At 39.2% G+C, this 12,500-nt stretch overlaps 1 protein-coding gene across 1 annotated transcript in view; it reads left to right on the top strand.

Annotated features, from left to right (window-relative positions):
* The window catches only part of LOC113800827 (mucin-2), a 49,777-nt gene that overhangs the window by 28,818 nt on the left and 8,459 nt on the right, over positions 1–12,500 (top strand). The window contains exons 28-44 of the mRNA XM_070123283.1: positions 260–1,056; positions 1,174–1,229; positions 1,375–1,498; positions 1,603–1,734; positions 2,284–2,402; positions 2,642–2,771; positions 2,945–2,981; positions 3,584–4,647; positions 5,814–5,869; positions 6,548–6,671; positions 6,778–6,909; positions 7,168–7,286; positions 7,435–7,564; positions 7,688–7,724; positions 10,957–11,936; positions 12,071–12,126; positions 12,319–12,442. Coding sequence (XP_069979384.1) covers positions 260–1,056; positions 1,174–1,229; positions 1,375–1,498; positions 1,603–1,734; positions 2,284–2,402; positions 2,642–2,771; positions 2,945–2,981; positions 3,584–4,647; positions 5,814–5,869; positions 6,548–6,671; positions 6,778–6,909; positions 7,168–7,286; positions 7,435–7,564; positions 7,688–7,724; positions 10,957–11,936; positions 12,071–12,126; positions 12,319–12,442 — 4,217 coding nt within the window. The remainder of the gene's footprint in view (positions 1–259; positions 1,057–1,173; positions 1,230–1,374; positions 1,499–1,602; positions 1,735–2,283; positions 2,403–2,641; positions 2,772–2,944; positions 2,982–3,583; positions 4,648–5,813; positions 5,870–6,547; positions 6,672–6,777; positions 6,910–7,167; positions 7,287–7,434; positions 7,565–7,687; positions 7,725–10,956; positions 11,937–12,070; positions 12,127–12,318; positions 12,443–12,500) is intronic.

The following is a 12,500-nucleotide window of genomic DNA, read 5'->3' as shown; positions in this document are numbered from 1 at the left end:
GAGGTACTGACAGAACAAATTGAAAGTTGCGTTTTCTTGTGAGTAATATACCTTATTTCTCTCAAGAAACACGTGATTTAAAATACCGGCCTGTCTCAATAGATTCTGAAAGAGGGATGTACGCTGACTTTCTAGATAGCACCTCTCTTTTTTCTAGAAAATTATATATATGAATATTTATATTTCCTGCTCAAGATTTCTTAGTATTTCTAGCAGTTTAATCAGTGACCAGAAAAATCACCTCTAAGGTCAATTACAGTCACAACGACCTTTGTAACACCTACGACAGCGGAAAACACGACACTAGTAACAGCGACGGAAACTAGTACTGGGACACCTGCAATAACCACATCAGAAAAGACGACAACAACAGTGGAATCCACAACATCCTTCACAACACCAGAATCGACACTCTCATCAGTCGAATCCACAACTTCACCTGCAACAGTCTTTACAACAGAAGGACCTACCGCAACTTCGACGGAAACAACTACAACAGAAACCTTTATAACACGGGAATCCACAGCATCAACAGGATCAACTACTAAATCACAGGAATTTACAACTTTAACAGAAACAACCTCTAAAACAACGGAATCCACAACGACAACGGAAATAACCACTACAACACCGGAATCCACGACAACGGAAATAACCACTACAACACCGGAATCCACAACGACAACGGAAATAACCACTACAACACCGGAATCCACAACATCGGAAACAACCATTAAAACACCGGAATCCACAGAAACAACCTTTAAAACACCGGAAATTACAACGGAAACAACCATTAAAACACCGGAATCCACAACTTCAGTAGCAACAACAAATGAGACACCGGAATCCACAACCAAGGTTACGATTCCTACCGTTACTGACACGACCCCTCCAGCGACAGTGACTACGACAACACCGACTAAGACAACCACAAAGGAACCCACCTTCGAGATAAAACCTTTCCCAAAGCCCAAAGAAGAGACGATAATACAGGTGGACGAGCACTATGAAGCTAATGCTGACTGTAATGATACTGAGAGCAACTTCCTCCAAGTAAGTCTTCCGCGTTTTTTCTGCATACAGCTGTTGCGTGTGGATAATCAGTAATATTCTTTGAGGAATTCGTTGCAATACAGGATAACTGGTAATGTGACGTGTAACTCTTCTCAGGAAGTCGTTATAGACAACGATTTCGACAAGGATGATTTTGTTTACGCTCTTCATAGGTTAGTAATGCTCCTTTTCTTGGCAGAGTTTTAGTATAGAATGTAATATTGTCTGTGATCTATTAATCATTTTCATTCACTGAAGTGTTAGAAGACCGCTGATTTTTTCCCCTGAATGTTTGGCATAAACCTGACCTCTCTCAAGACTGAAAGCGAGCGAGGAAAGCCACTGTGTGATCGAAACGGTTTTCTCGCAAGACTCGAACATCTCTGCCAATTCATCCTGGTATTACATGGATGAAAACGACCTGATTTACCTAGAGGAGAAGGTAAGCTGCCAAACTTGTCGTGAAATCCAATCGCAATACATGAGAAAGTGTTCATCAGAAAAGTAACCTTCCGGATGAATTGTTCATGTTGCTTCATGCCTCAGGAGTACCAGAGAGATGTGCATATTGGCCACGGATTATTGGTCGTCTTGCCTTTGATAAGCGTCGACGGCACTCCCACGTTCGTCATCCTGCTAAGGACTTTCACGGACGAACCCGCCAGTCCTATCGTCCAAGTAAGGCTTATAAATTCACGGTGATGTATTCACTTGACGTGTGGCAGTGTCATCTAAACATGTGTCATAGATTTCCAGACTTGTATTGTACTGAAGGTCCAATAGATTGATTTCTATAAAAGTTACCATATCTGAGATACTTGGTTAAATGACTGCTTGAGGAAGGTTAAACTTGATTAAATGTATTTATTCCATTAACATTCTCTATGATGATAAAGAAATAGATATAGTTGATATCTAAATATTTGAACTTTAAACGGCCTTAAGAAATCATGATTCCATTGACATTATGTGTGATGATAAAGAAATATTTGTAATTTTGCATAAATGAAATCATATATCTAAAGTAGATATGAACTTTACGTGTCACAATTGAAGGTAGACGACAATATCTATAAAAAAAATCCTTTTTAATAATAATAATAAAGATAGGGCGAGAATTGATAAAAAAAAGTTCTCGGGATGTTTATTAAGTCCCACGCTAATTTCTATAGCAATAACTTTTAAGTATCTACCCTAATGACTGGTTCCTTCGCTCCTTGCTACCAGATCGCGCAAAGCTTCCAATCGCACAGAGACTGCGGTTGTTTGGGCGAGAACGGGGTCGAAGATTTGGGCAACAGAACGGATGATGTGATGCATTCTGTGATACAACACTTCACTGAAATGTAATTTTATGCAATAGTTATATACACATATAATATGTAGTCATACATGCAAAAAAAAAAGAAAAAATATATATATACATATATGTTTCTTTTATGTGTGTGTGATGATTTTCTTTTTTTTGTGAATGTCGTATGACACATATCTATGTTATACCTGTAAATCTGCCTGAATCAGTTGTACTGTGACTTTTATGATATGAAAGCCGAATTTTGATTTTAAAAAATTCAATTGCTTCTAGATCGTATTATAACGTTAGCAATATGGACTTGGACTCTCTAACGGACTACATGCAGATGTTGGCTGCAGTCCCCGCTTTCGAACGTCATTTGACAGATATTATTGTCCAAAATGTTTTTGAAGAAGAGTGTGTAAGTATTATACTAGAAGTTGCTTGCTATTTGTGCTGTGCTTTTCGATTACATTACTTGTGTGTGCAGGTCATATTATGAACCAAATATATGACACAATTTTTTTATTTCTTGTTATGGACAGTCTGCTATATAGGCTTCGTTAAAATATCCTTTTGTATTCTACAAAACAGGAGGAAAATGAGACAACCACCATTTCAAGTACAACAGGTACGTTCTTTATTTTATCCCATTCTTAATTATTTTCATGTTAGGAGTCATATATAAGAAAAGTTACATTCACCCTTACACATATACGCAGATACGTACCCATCCAGATACTAGCACATAGCACACAAATGTGCGTGAGTGCGTGTGTGTGAGAGAGAGAGACTAAGACAGACAGAGAGAGAAGGAGAGAGAGAGAGAGAGACTATGACAGAGACAGAGACAGAGAGAGAGAAAGGCAGAGGCAGAGGCAGAGGCAGAGAGGGGGGAGGGAAGGAGAGAGGGAGAAAGGGAGACAGAGGGAGAGAGGGAGAGAGAGGGAGAGAGAGAGAGAGAGAGAGATAGGGGGGGAGGGAGGGAGACAGAGAGAGAGAGAGAGAGAAAGAGAGAGAAGTGGTGAGAGAGAAAGAGGGGGGGGGGGCAGAGACAGAGAGAGAGAGAGAAAGAGATAGAGCATGCGCACTCACATACATTCATACATACCATACATTCATGCCATGAGTAAAATAACCTACTGGTCATTAACATAAGAATTACCATTACATTGCCAGAAGACCATAAAGAATCAAAGACAATTCTTAATAACACATCCTTTGGAATACCAGAATCCACGGTTTTGACGGAAACAACCTTCACAACTCTAGAATCAACAATATTACTAGAAACAACTACAACCCCGGAATCCACAGTCTTACCCGAAACAACATTTACATCATTGGCTTCCACAACTTCATCAGTGACAACTTTGGCAACCCTAGAACCAACAAACTTACCAGAGACGTCTACAACACCGGTGATTGTTACAACTCTGGAATCCACAAACTTACCAGAAACTACAACACCGGTGATTGTTACAACTCTGGAATCCACAAACTTACCAGAAACATCTACAACACCGGTGATTGTTACAACTCTGGAATCCACAAACTTACCAGAAACATCTACAACACCGGTGATTGTTACAACTCTGGAATCCACAAACTTACCAGAAACATCTACAACACCGGTGATTGTTACAACTTTGGAATCTACAAACTTACCAGAAACAACTACAACACCGGTGATTGTTACAACGCTGGAATCCACAAACTTACCAGAAACAACTACAACACCGGTGATTGTTACAACGCTGGAATCCACAAACTTACCAGAAACGTCTACAACACCGGTGATTGTTACAACTTTGGAATCTACAAACTTACCAGAAACAACACCGGAGACAACTACTACAGTGATGGAATCCACAACCATCCCAGAAACTTCTACAAGACCGGAATCCACCAGAGTTTCAACTGAATCAACCTTTACAAAACCAGGTTCAACAACTTTAACGGAAACTAACTTTACCACACCAGAAACTACCACAACCACCTTTACAACATCGGAACCTACAACAATTCCAACGGCAACGGGATCCACAACGTCAACGGAAACAACTACTGCAGTACCAGAATCCACAACCTCAACGGAGGAAACAACCACTTCCACAACGACGGAACCAATAACAAACATAACCACTACAACAACAGGAACAACGGCAACCACCACGGCAACCACCACGTTCGAGATCGAGCCGATTACGAAGCCCAAAGAAGACACGATAGTGCAGGTGGACGAGCACGTGGACACCGACGTTGACTGCAATGACACTGACAGCAGCTTCTTGCAGGTGAGAGGAGCTATGTGGCTTGCGGTTCTCCGAGGACAGGCATGTTGGAGGTTCTTTGCTCATCAGTGAACGCAGCTGACGTTGGAAAGGCGTTCTTTTATTTGACTCTTCCGTAATATTTACCGTTGATTTTATGATTGCTGTTTAGTTTAGATTTCTTTATGATTAATCATTGGTCAGCTAAGATTTTACTTGTACTGGGATACCTGGACAATACCTTGTTAGACAACCAAAATATTGTTATGACGATGCTTGATAATTCTAAAAAAAAAAAAAAAAAAAAAAAATCAAAGTTTTACAACCATTGCTCCTGATTCTCGTTATTCAGTGCCTTCCGATATCTTCATATATACGTGTTGCAAATATAAGAAATCTTATTTCCATGTATAAGATCTACCACAGTCTTCAGTGAGAGTGATACCTAACCCGTATTACCTTATTGTCATTATTTTCTGACTATAACACTTAATAAGCAATAGCGGCAGAGCAGTTCGATGGTTATGCGTTCTTGTAAAGGTTGTGTATATGGGTTGCGATTGTAACCTCAGCTCCACAACAAATTAATAGTATCTTTATTTATTTTGATATCAAATTAAGAACTAAATTCAAATCCAATTAATTTGGAAGGTATTGTAATGTATGTATACATATATGTATATATATATATATATATATATATATATATATATATATATATATATATATATATATATATATATATATATATATATATATATACATACATACACACACACAAACATATATACATATATGTGTACATATATATGTATATATATATATATATATATATATATATATATATATATATATATATATATATGTATATACACACATACACACACACACACACATACACACACACACACAGACACATATATACATATATATATATATACATATACATATATATACATCTATATATATTTATATATACATACATATACATATATATATATATATATATATATATATATATATATATATATATATATATATATATATATATATAACTAATAGGAAGGAGTGCCCAAAGATTTTTCAACAACATTGTGCCTTTTTGTGTATATATACTTTTAGGTAAGTCATGAAAATGACATGCATGAGGAAGTGATGATTGCTAATGATATTCTGTGTTACAATCCCAGGAAGTCATCATCGACAACGAGTTCGACAAGGACGAATTCGTGCACGCTGTTCACAGGTCTGCATTCCCTCTTTTCTTTGGTTTCTGCTTTCGTCCTGCTATGCGTTTCCGGGGCCTCGTTCAGCAGTTATCTTCCAGACGAACAATCAGATGAGAATGGCACTTTAGCACTGTCAAATCCTGTCCTATTCTTTGCCACTAGTGCATAGCCAAATATGCCTAATTACGACAAAGCTAAATGTATTTGAACACACACATATATGTGTGTATATGTGTATATAAATGTTTGTTTTTTATCTATATACATATATATGTATGTATATATACGTGTGTGTATGCATATATATGTATGTATGTGTATATGTGTATATATATATATATATATATATATATATATATATATATATATATATATATATATATATATATATATATATATATATATATATATATATATATATATATATATATATATATATATATATATATATATATATATATATATAAGCATAATACACACACACACACACACAAGGGAAAGAGAGAGACGGGTAGAGATAGCATTCATATGTAGAAAAGCAAAATAAACATAAATTTTTATCATTAATATTGCTGTTGCCAAAATAGAAAAGCTACTCATTTCCTCCATCTTTATCATTATGAATATCAGTATTTCTGTCAATATCAATACCGTCATTATTTAATATTCCTCTCATGACCTGTTTCTCCTACAAGACTGAAAGCGAGCGAGAAAAGCCACTGTGTGATCGAAACGGTTTTCTCGCAAGACTCGAACATCTCTGCCAATTCATCCTGGTATTACATGGATGAAAACGACCTGATTTACTTAGAGGAGAAGGTAAGCTGCCAGACTTGCAGTGAAACCCTAGTAACATTATATGAGAAAAAAATCACAGTAAAATGTTAACATTCGAATCAGAATTTAATTTTGTTTCATTTCTCAGGAGTACCAGAGAGATGTCCATATTGGGTATGGTGTTCTGGTGATCTTACCTTTCGTAGACGTCGACGGCTCTCTCGTGGTCGTCACTCTATTCAGGACCTTCACGGCCGAACCAGCCAGTCCTATCGTTCAAGTAAGGCAAATACTGTATGTCCATGAATAAAAAAATGATGCATGTATACTTTAAGCACATTTTCAGGAACAAATGAATACCTTTGCTATAATTTTGTTTGCGATTCACACGTACATTTATAGAAAAAAACATAGATATCTGTGAAAGACATTGTCAAACTAGTATACATTACATTACATTAAGTCATAGGAGCAATATATCTCGCTTATCTTATGTTCTTATCTTCAAACTGACCATCAACTGACCATCCGCGTACAGATTGCACAGAGCTTCCGATCGCACAGAGATTGCGGATGCATCGGCGAGGACGAGGTCGAAGGTCTGGGCAATGGGACGTATGACGTGACGAGTTCAGTGATACAACACTTCAGCGAAATGTAAATCTTTCATGTTTTGTAATTGTCACATGGCATTTTATACGATGCCAGATTTAAGCAGGCACATTTCGGAAACTGTCTAATTGAGCTGTCCTTTTTTTTTTTTTTTTAAATACTGGAATGTGATATGACAAGAAATTCCTTCCAGATCAAGTTATAATATCAGCGATTTGGAGTTAGAGTCCCTCACAGACTACCTCCAGATGCTGCAAGCCGTGCCTCCCTTCGACCGTCACTTGTTCGAAATTATTATCCATAAAACTCTTGAGGAAGAATGTGTAAGTTACTAAAATGGCATTACAAACTGTCAAGAAATATCATTCTTATATGTTCTTCAAGAGCTCAAGACCATGATTATGTATTTCTTGTAATATTCAGAGTATTTACGTTTTATTTCATAGGAGCAGAATGAAACAACCACCATTTCAACTACCACAGGTATGTTCTCTTTTTGTATGTCGAAATATGTAGCATATACAGATACATATATTGATATACATATATATTCATATATCTATATATGAATTTGTGTGTGTGTGTGTTTGTGTGTATGTGTGTGTGTGTGTGTGTGTGTGTGTGTGTGTGTATGTATGTATGTATGTATGTATGTATGTATGTATATATATACATATATACACACACAAACACACAAACACACGTACATAAGCACACACACAAACATATATATGGAAATATATATACATGTATACATGTATATATGTATATATCTATATATATACACACACAGTACATGCACACACATACACATATTCATATATATATGAATATATATATACGAATATATATATACATATATATATGTATATATGTGAGTGTGTGTGTATACGTTTGTGTGTGTGTGTATGTGTGTGTGTGTGCGTTCGCGTAATGAGTATATATATATATATATATATATATATATATATATATATATATATATATATATATATATATATATATATATATATATATATATATATATATATGCAATGAAAAACACAATACCGTGTTGATAATATGGAAGAAAAACCCACAATGCACAAACTAGATTTATTGATGAAAGTGAGACAACAGTTTCGGAATCGTCCTCGATTCCATCTTCGGGTCTGAAGAGGCAAGGGAGACGAAGCGGTATAAGAGGGAAGGGAGGAGAAGCACTCGGGAACCACGGGGCGGGTGAGGACAGGAGAACGGAAGCGAAGGGAGGTCAGATCAGGTCGAAGGATCAGGCGGTCTATGTGACGGGTGACCGGCATAAGGGAGGAGACGAAGGATGTGGGAAGCGAGGAGGCTGTCGGCAGGAGAGAAACCGCTGTTCAAGTTGAAATTGGGCAGCAGCTTAATCAGAGAAGATTCCACCAGTCTGCGGGCATGGACATCAGCGGAAGGGAAGAGAATGCGGGCAGCTTTCCAGTCCATCTGATGGCCAGTGTCCCACTGATGGCAGAAGAGGGCGTTGTTGGTATGTCCCCTGGATACAGCGTACTTATGCTGAGACAGACGCTTAGTAAGACTGGCGCCTGTTTCACCAAAATACTGCTGATCGCAGGAGGCACACGGAACAGCATAGGTGCCCACCTTCAAGGTAGAGGGAGGGCAGGTGTGAACCAGGTTACGACGGAGAGTATTCACCTGGCGAAAGGAGAGTCTGCAGTTGAGAGACTACAGGGGCCGACGGAGGGAGTAGATCTCCTCAGTGTAAGGCAGGCTGAGGACAGACAGGTGAGGAGACTCATTGGGAGGGGAGTCATGGTAGAAGGTACGTCGCGCCCTGGATAACGCGACGTCTAGGACATGGCGAGGATAGCCCAGTTTGGAGAACGAACGACGCAGGAAGTCGATCTCTCCATCCAGGTATTGGGGGTCACAGATGCGGAGGGCACGGAGAAACAGCGAGGTGGCAACCCCTCTCTTCACATGCAGCGGATGGTACGAGAAGAAGTGTATGTACATACCACTGTGCATAGGCTTCCTGTATATAGAAAAAGAGAAATGATCAGCAGAGCGATGGACAAGAGTGTCCAAGAAAGGGAGCTTGTCGTCAACCTTCCATTCCACCTTGAAGTGGATGGACGGAGAGAGAGAATTCAGCTGCGACAGGAAATCAGGAAACAGGGCAGGTTCATGGGACCAGAGAGCGAAGACGTCGTCGACATATCTCAGCCACATGGAAGGACGAGGGGAGATGGGAGGAGCTCCGACTCGAAGAACTCCATGTACAGGTTAGCCAGAACAGGGGAGAGAGGAGAGCCCATGGCAACACCGAACGTCTGTGAGTAGAAACGACCCTCAAAGGAGAAAGAATTCGACTCCACACACAGACGAATCAGCTGGAGGAAGACTTCGGTGGGAAGAGGAAGACGAGGATCCTCGGCAGGGAGCTTCCTCTGAAGGAAAGCGAGGACGTCATCAAGCGGGACCTTGGTGAACAGGGAGTCGACATCCAGGCTCAGCATGGACGCCGGCGGGACACCGTGGACACGAGAGATGAAGTCCTGTGAATGGCGAAGGTGAGCAGGAGAGAAGGTGCCGAGAAGGGGAGTGAGAGACTTAGCCAGCCAAGCCGCCAGAGGATGCGTCACCGATCCCCGGGAGGAGATGATGGGGCGTAGAGGCACGGCCGGCTTATGGGTTTTAGGAAGCCCATAGAAATGAGGGAGGCGAGGGTTAACGACCTTGAACCTCTGGTAAAGGTTCGCCTCCGGGAAACAGGCTGCAAGCTCTCTCAGACGACGGTGGAAAGTGGCAGCAATGCGTTCCCGCGGGTCACTTTCATCAATAAATCTAGTTTGTGCATTGTGGGTTTTTCTTATATATATATATATATATATATATATATATATATATATATATATATATATATATATATGTATAATTTGTATGTATAACATATATATATATATATATATATATATATATATATATATATATATATATATATATATATATGTATGTATATATATATATATATATATATATATATATATATATATATATATATATATATATATATATATATATATGTGTGTGTGTGTGTGTGTGTGTGAGTGTGTGTGTGTGTGTGTGTGTGTGTGTGTGTGTGTGTGTGTGTGTATGTATATATATATATATATATATATATATATATATATATATATATATATATATATATATGTATGTATGTATACACACACACACACACACACACACACACACACACACACACACACACACATATATATATATATATATATATATATATATATATATATATATATATATATATATATATATATATATATATATTGTACATGTGTACGTATGTATGTGTGTGTGTGGGGGGGGGGGGTGTATGTGTAACAGGTACACAGTCACACACACACACACACACATATGTGTGTGTGTGTTTGCAAATTACTGGAATGCCGGAAAAGGCAATAACCAAGGCAAAAATGAATAGGTTCTCTCACAAGAGAAACAACAACAGTAACACTTACATCCCCGAAAACCGCAGTGGAGACTTCCACAACAGCGGAAGCGACGACAGTCACTAGTCCAACAGAATCTACCACTTCATCGTCAACCACAACACCGGAAACAACCAATCCGATGACAACTATTTTACCTTCAGTAACGTTTACCACAGTAGAAACATCCTCTGTGCCATATACAACATCTACGTCATCGGCAGAATTGACAACTGAAACTTCATTAGGAACTACAACACCACAAACTACAGCGGCGGGAACTACAACGCCGGGAATTATCACAACAGCAGAAAATACTACAATTCTAGGGCCTACAACCACGGTATTCACACCACCAAAAACGACTACATCAACAACGGAAATACTAACAACTGGAATAATTACATCACTGGAAACAACTAAATCCACATCAGGAACGACAGTATCACCAACGGCAATATCTACAACACCGGAGCCTATAATCACTGATGTTACTACAACACCAGAACCTACTACCACTGCAGTTACTACAACACCGGAACCTACAGTCACCGTAGATACTACAACACCGGAACCTACAGTCACCGTAGATACTACAACACCGGAACCTACAGTCACCGTAGATACTACAACACCGGAACCTACAGTCACCGTAGATACTACAACACCAGAACCTACTACCACTGCAGTTACTACAACACCGGAACCTACAGTCACCGTAGATACTACAACACCGGAACCTACAGTCACCGTAGATACTACAACACCGGAACCTACTACCACTGCAGTTACTACAACACCGGAACCTACAGTCACCGTAGATACTACAACACCGGAACCTACAATCAGCGAAGTTACTACAACACCGGAACCTACTACTACTGTAGTTACTACAACACCGGAACCTACAGTCACCGTAGATACTACAACACCGGAACCTACAATCAGCGAAGTTACTACAACACCGGAACCTACTACTACTGCAGTTACTACAACACCGGAACCTACTACTACTGCAGTTACTACAACACCGGAACCTACAGTCACCGTAGTTACTACAACCTCTGAAATGGTTAGCACAACCGCTACTACACCGCCCGATGTTATCGACCCTATTGAAGAGGAGCCGAGCGATGGGATCATTCAGATTTCGTCGAATGTCAACAAGACCTGTGACGAAATCGAGCCGGAGGACTTCGCGCAGGTATGGACACACTCGCAGGGAACAGAATACTAGTTATGAGAAGACGATGAGCCAATATTTGCTGGCATCACATGCGACACACGTCAGTTGCATGTTAAAGCGAAATTAACACAAAATGAATGTTCAATTTGCAGGATGTTGTCATTGAAAACAAATTCGAGATGGATGACTTTGAAATGGCTCTACACAGGTCAGTACTCGTCTTGTAGGCGGCAGATTTCTCATTTAATCTTTTTCTTATTTTTCTAAAGTATCCAAATGGTACAAGTGCTTTCAGATAACGAACTCTTTCAAACTGAATATTTCCTCGTACTTTTCGTCGGAAAAAGGTTAATAGATCTTGCCTTCTGTACGTAATCTTACATGTCCTTTGGTTTCACAGACTGAAGGATAGCGAAGACAGCTATTGCGCAGTGCAAACTCTCCTTTCCCAAGATCCCAACAACACCATGAATAGCTCCTGGTACTACATGGACGACGGTTTAATCCAGATGGAAGTCGGGGAGGTAATACATTATGATAAAGTTCTTATATCAACACTGGCGATGTAGAGCTGTTTATGCC

This window comes from Penaeus vannamei, chromosome 7 (assembly GCF_042767895.1).
Source record: "Penaeus vannamei isolate JL-2024 chromosome 7, ASM4276789v1, whole genome shotgun sequence".
In the NCBI taxonomy this organism is placed as follows: domain Eukaryota; kingdom Metazoa; phylum Arthropoda; class Malacostraca; order Decapoda; family Penaeidae; genus Penaeus; species Penaeus vannamei.
Note: the sequence above shows the minus strand (reverse complement) of the source record. Positions and strands in the feature narration are given on the sequence as shown.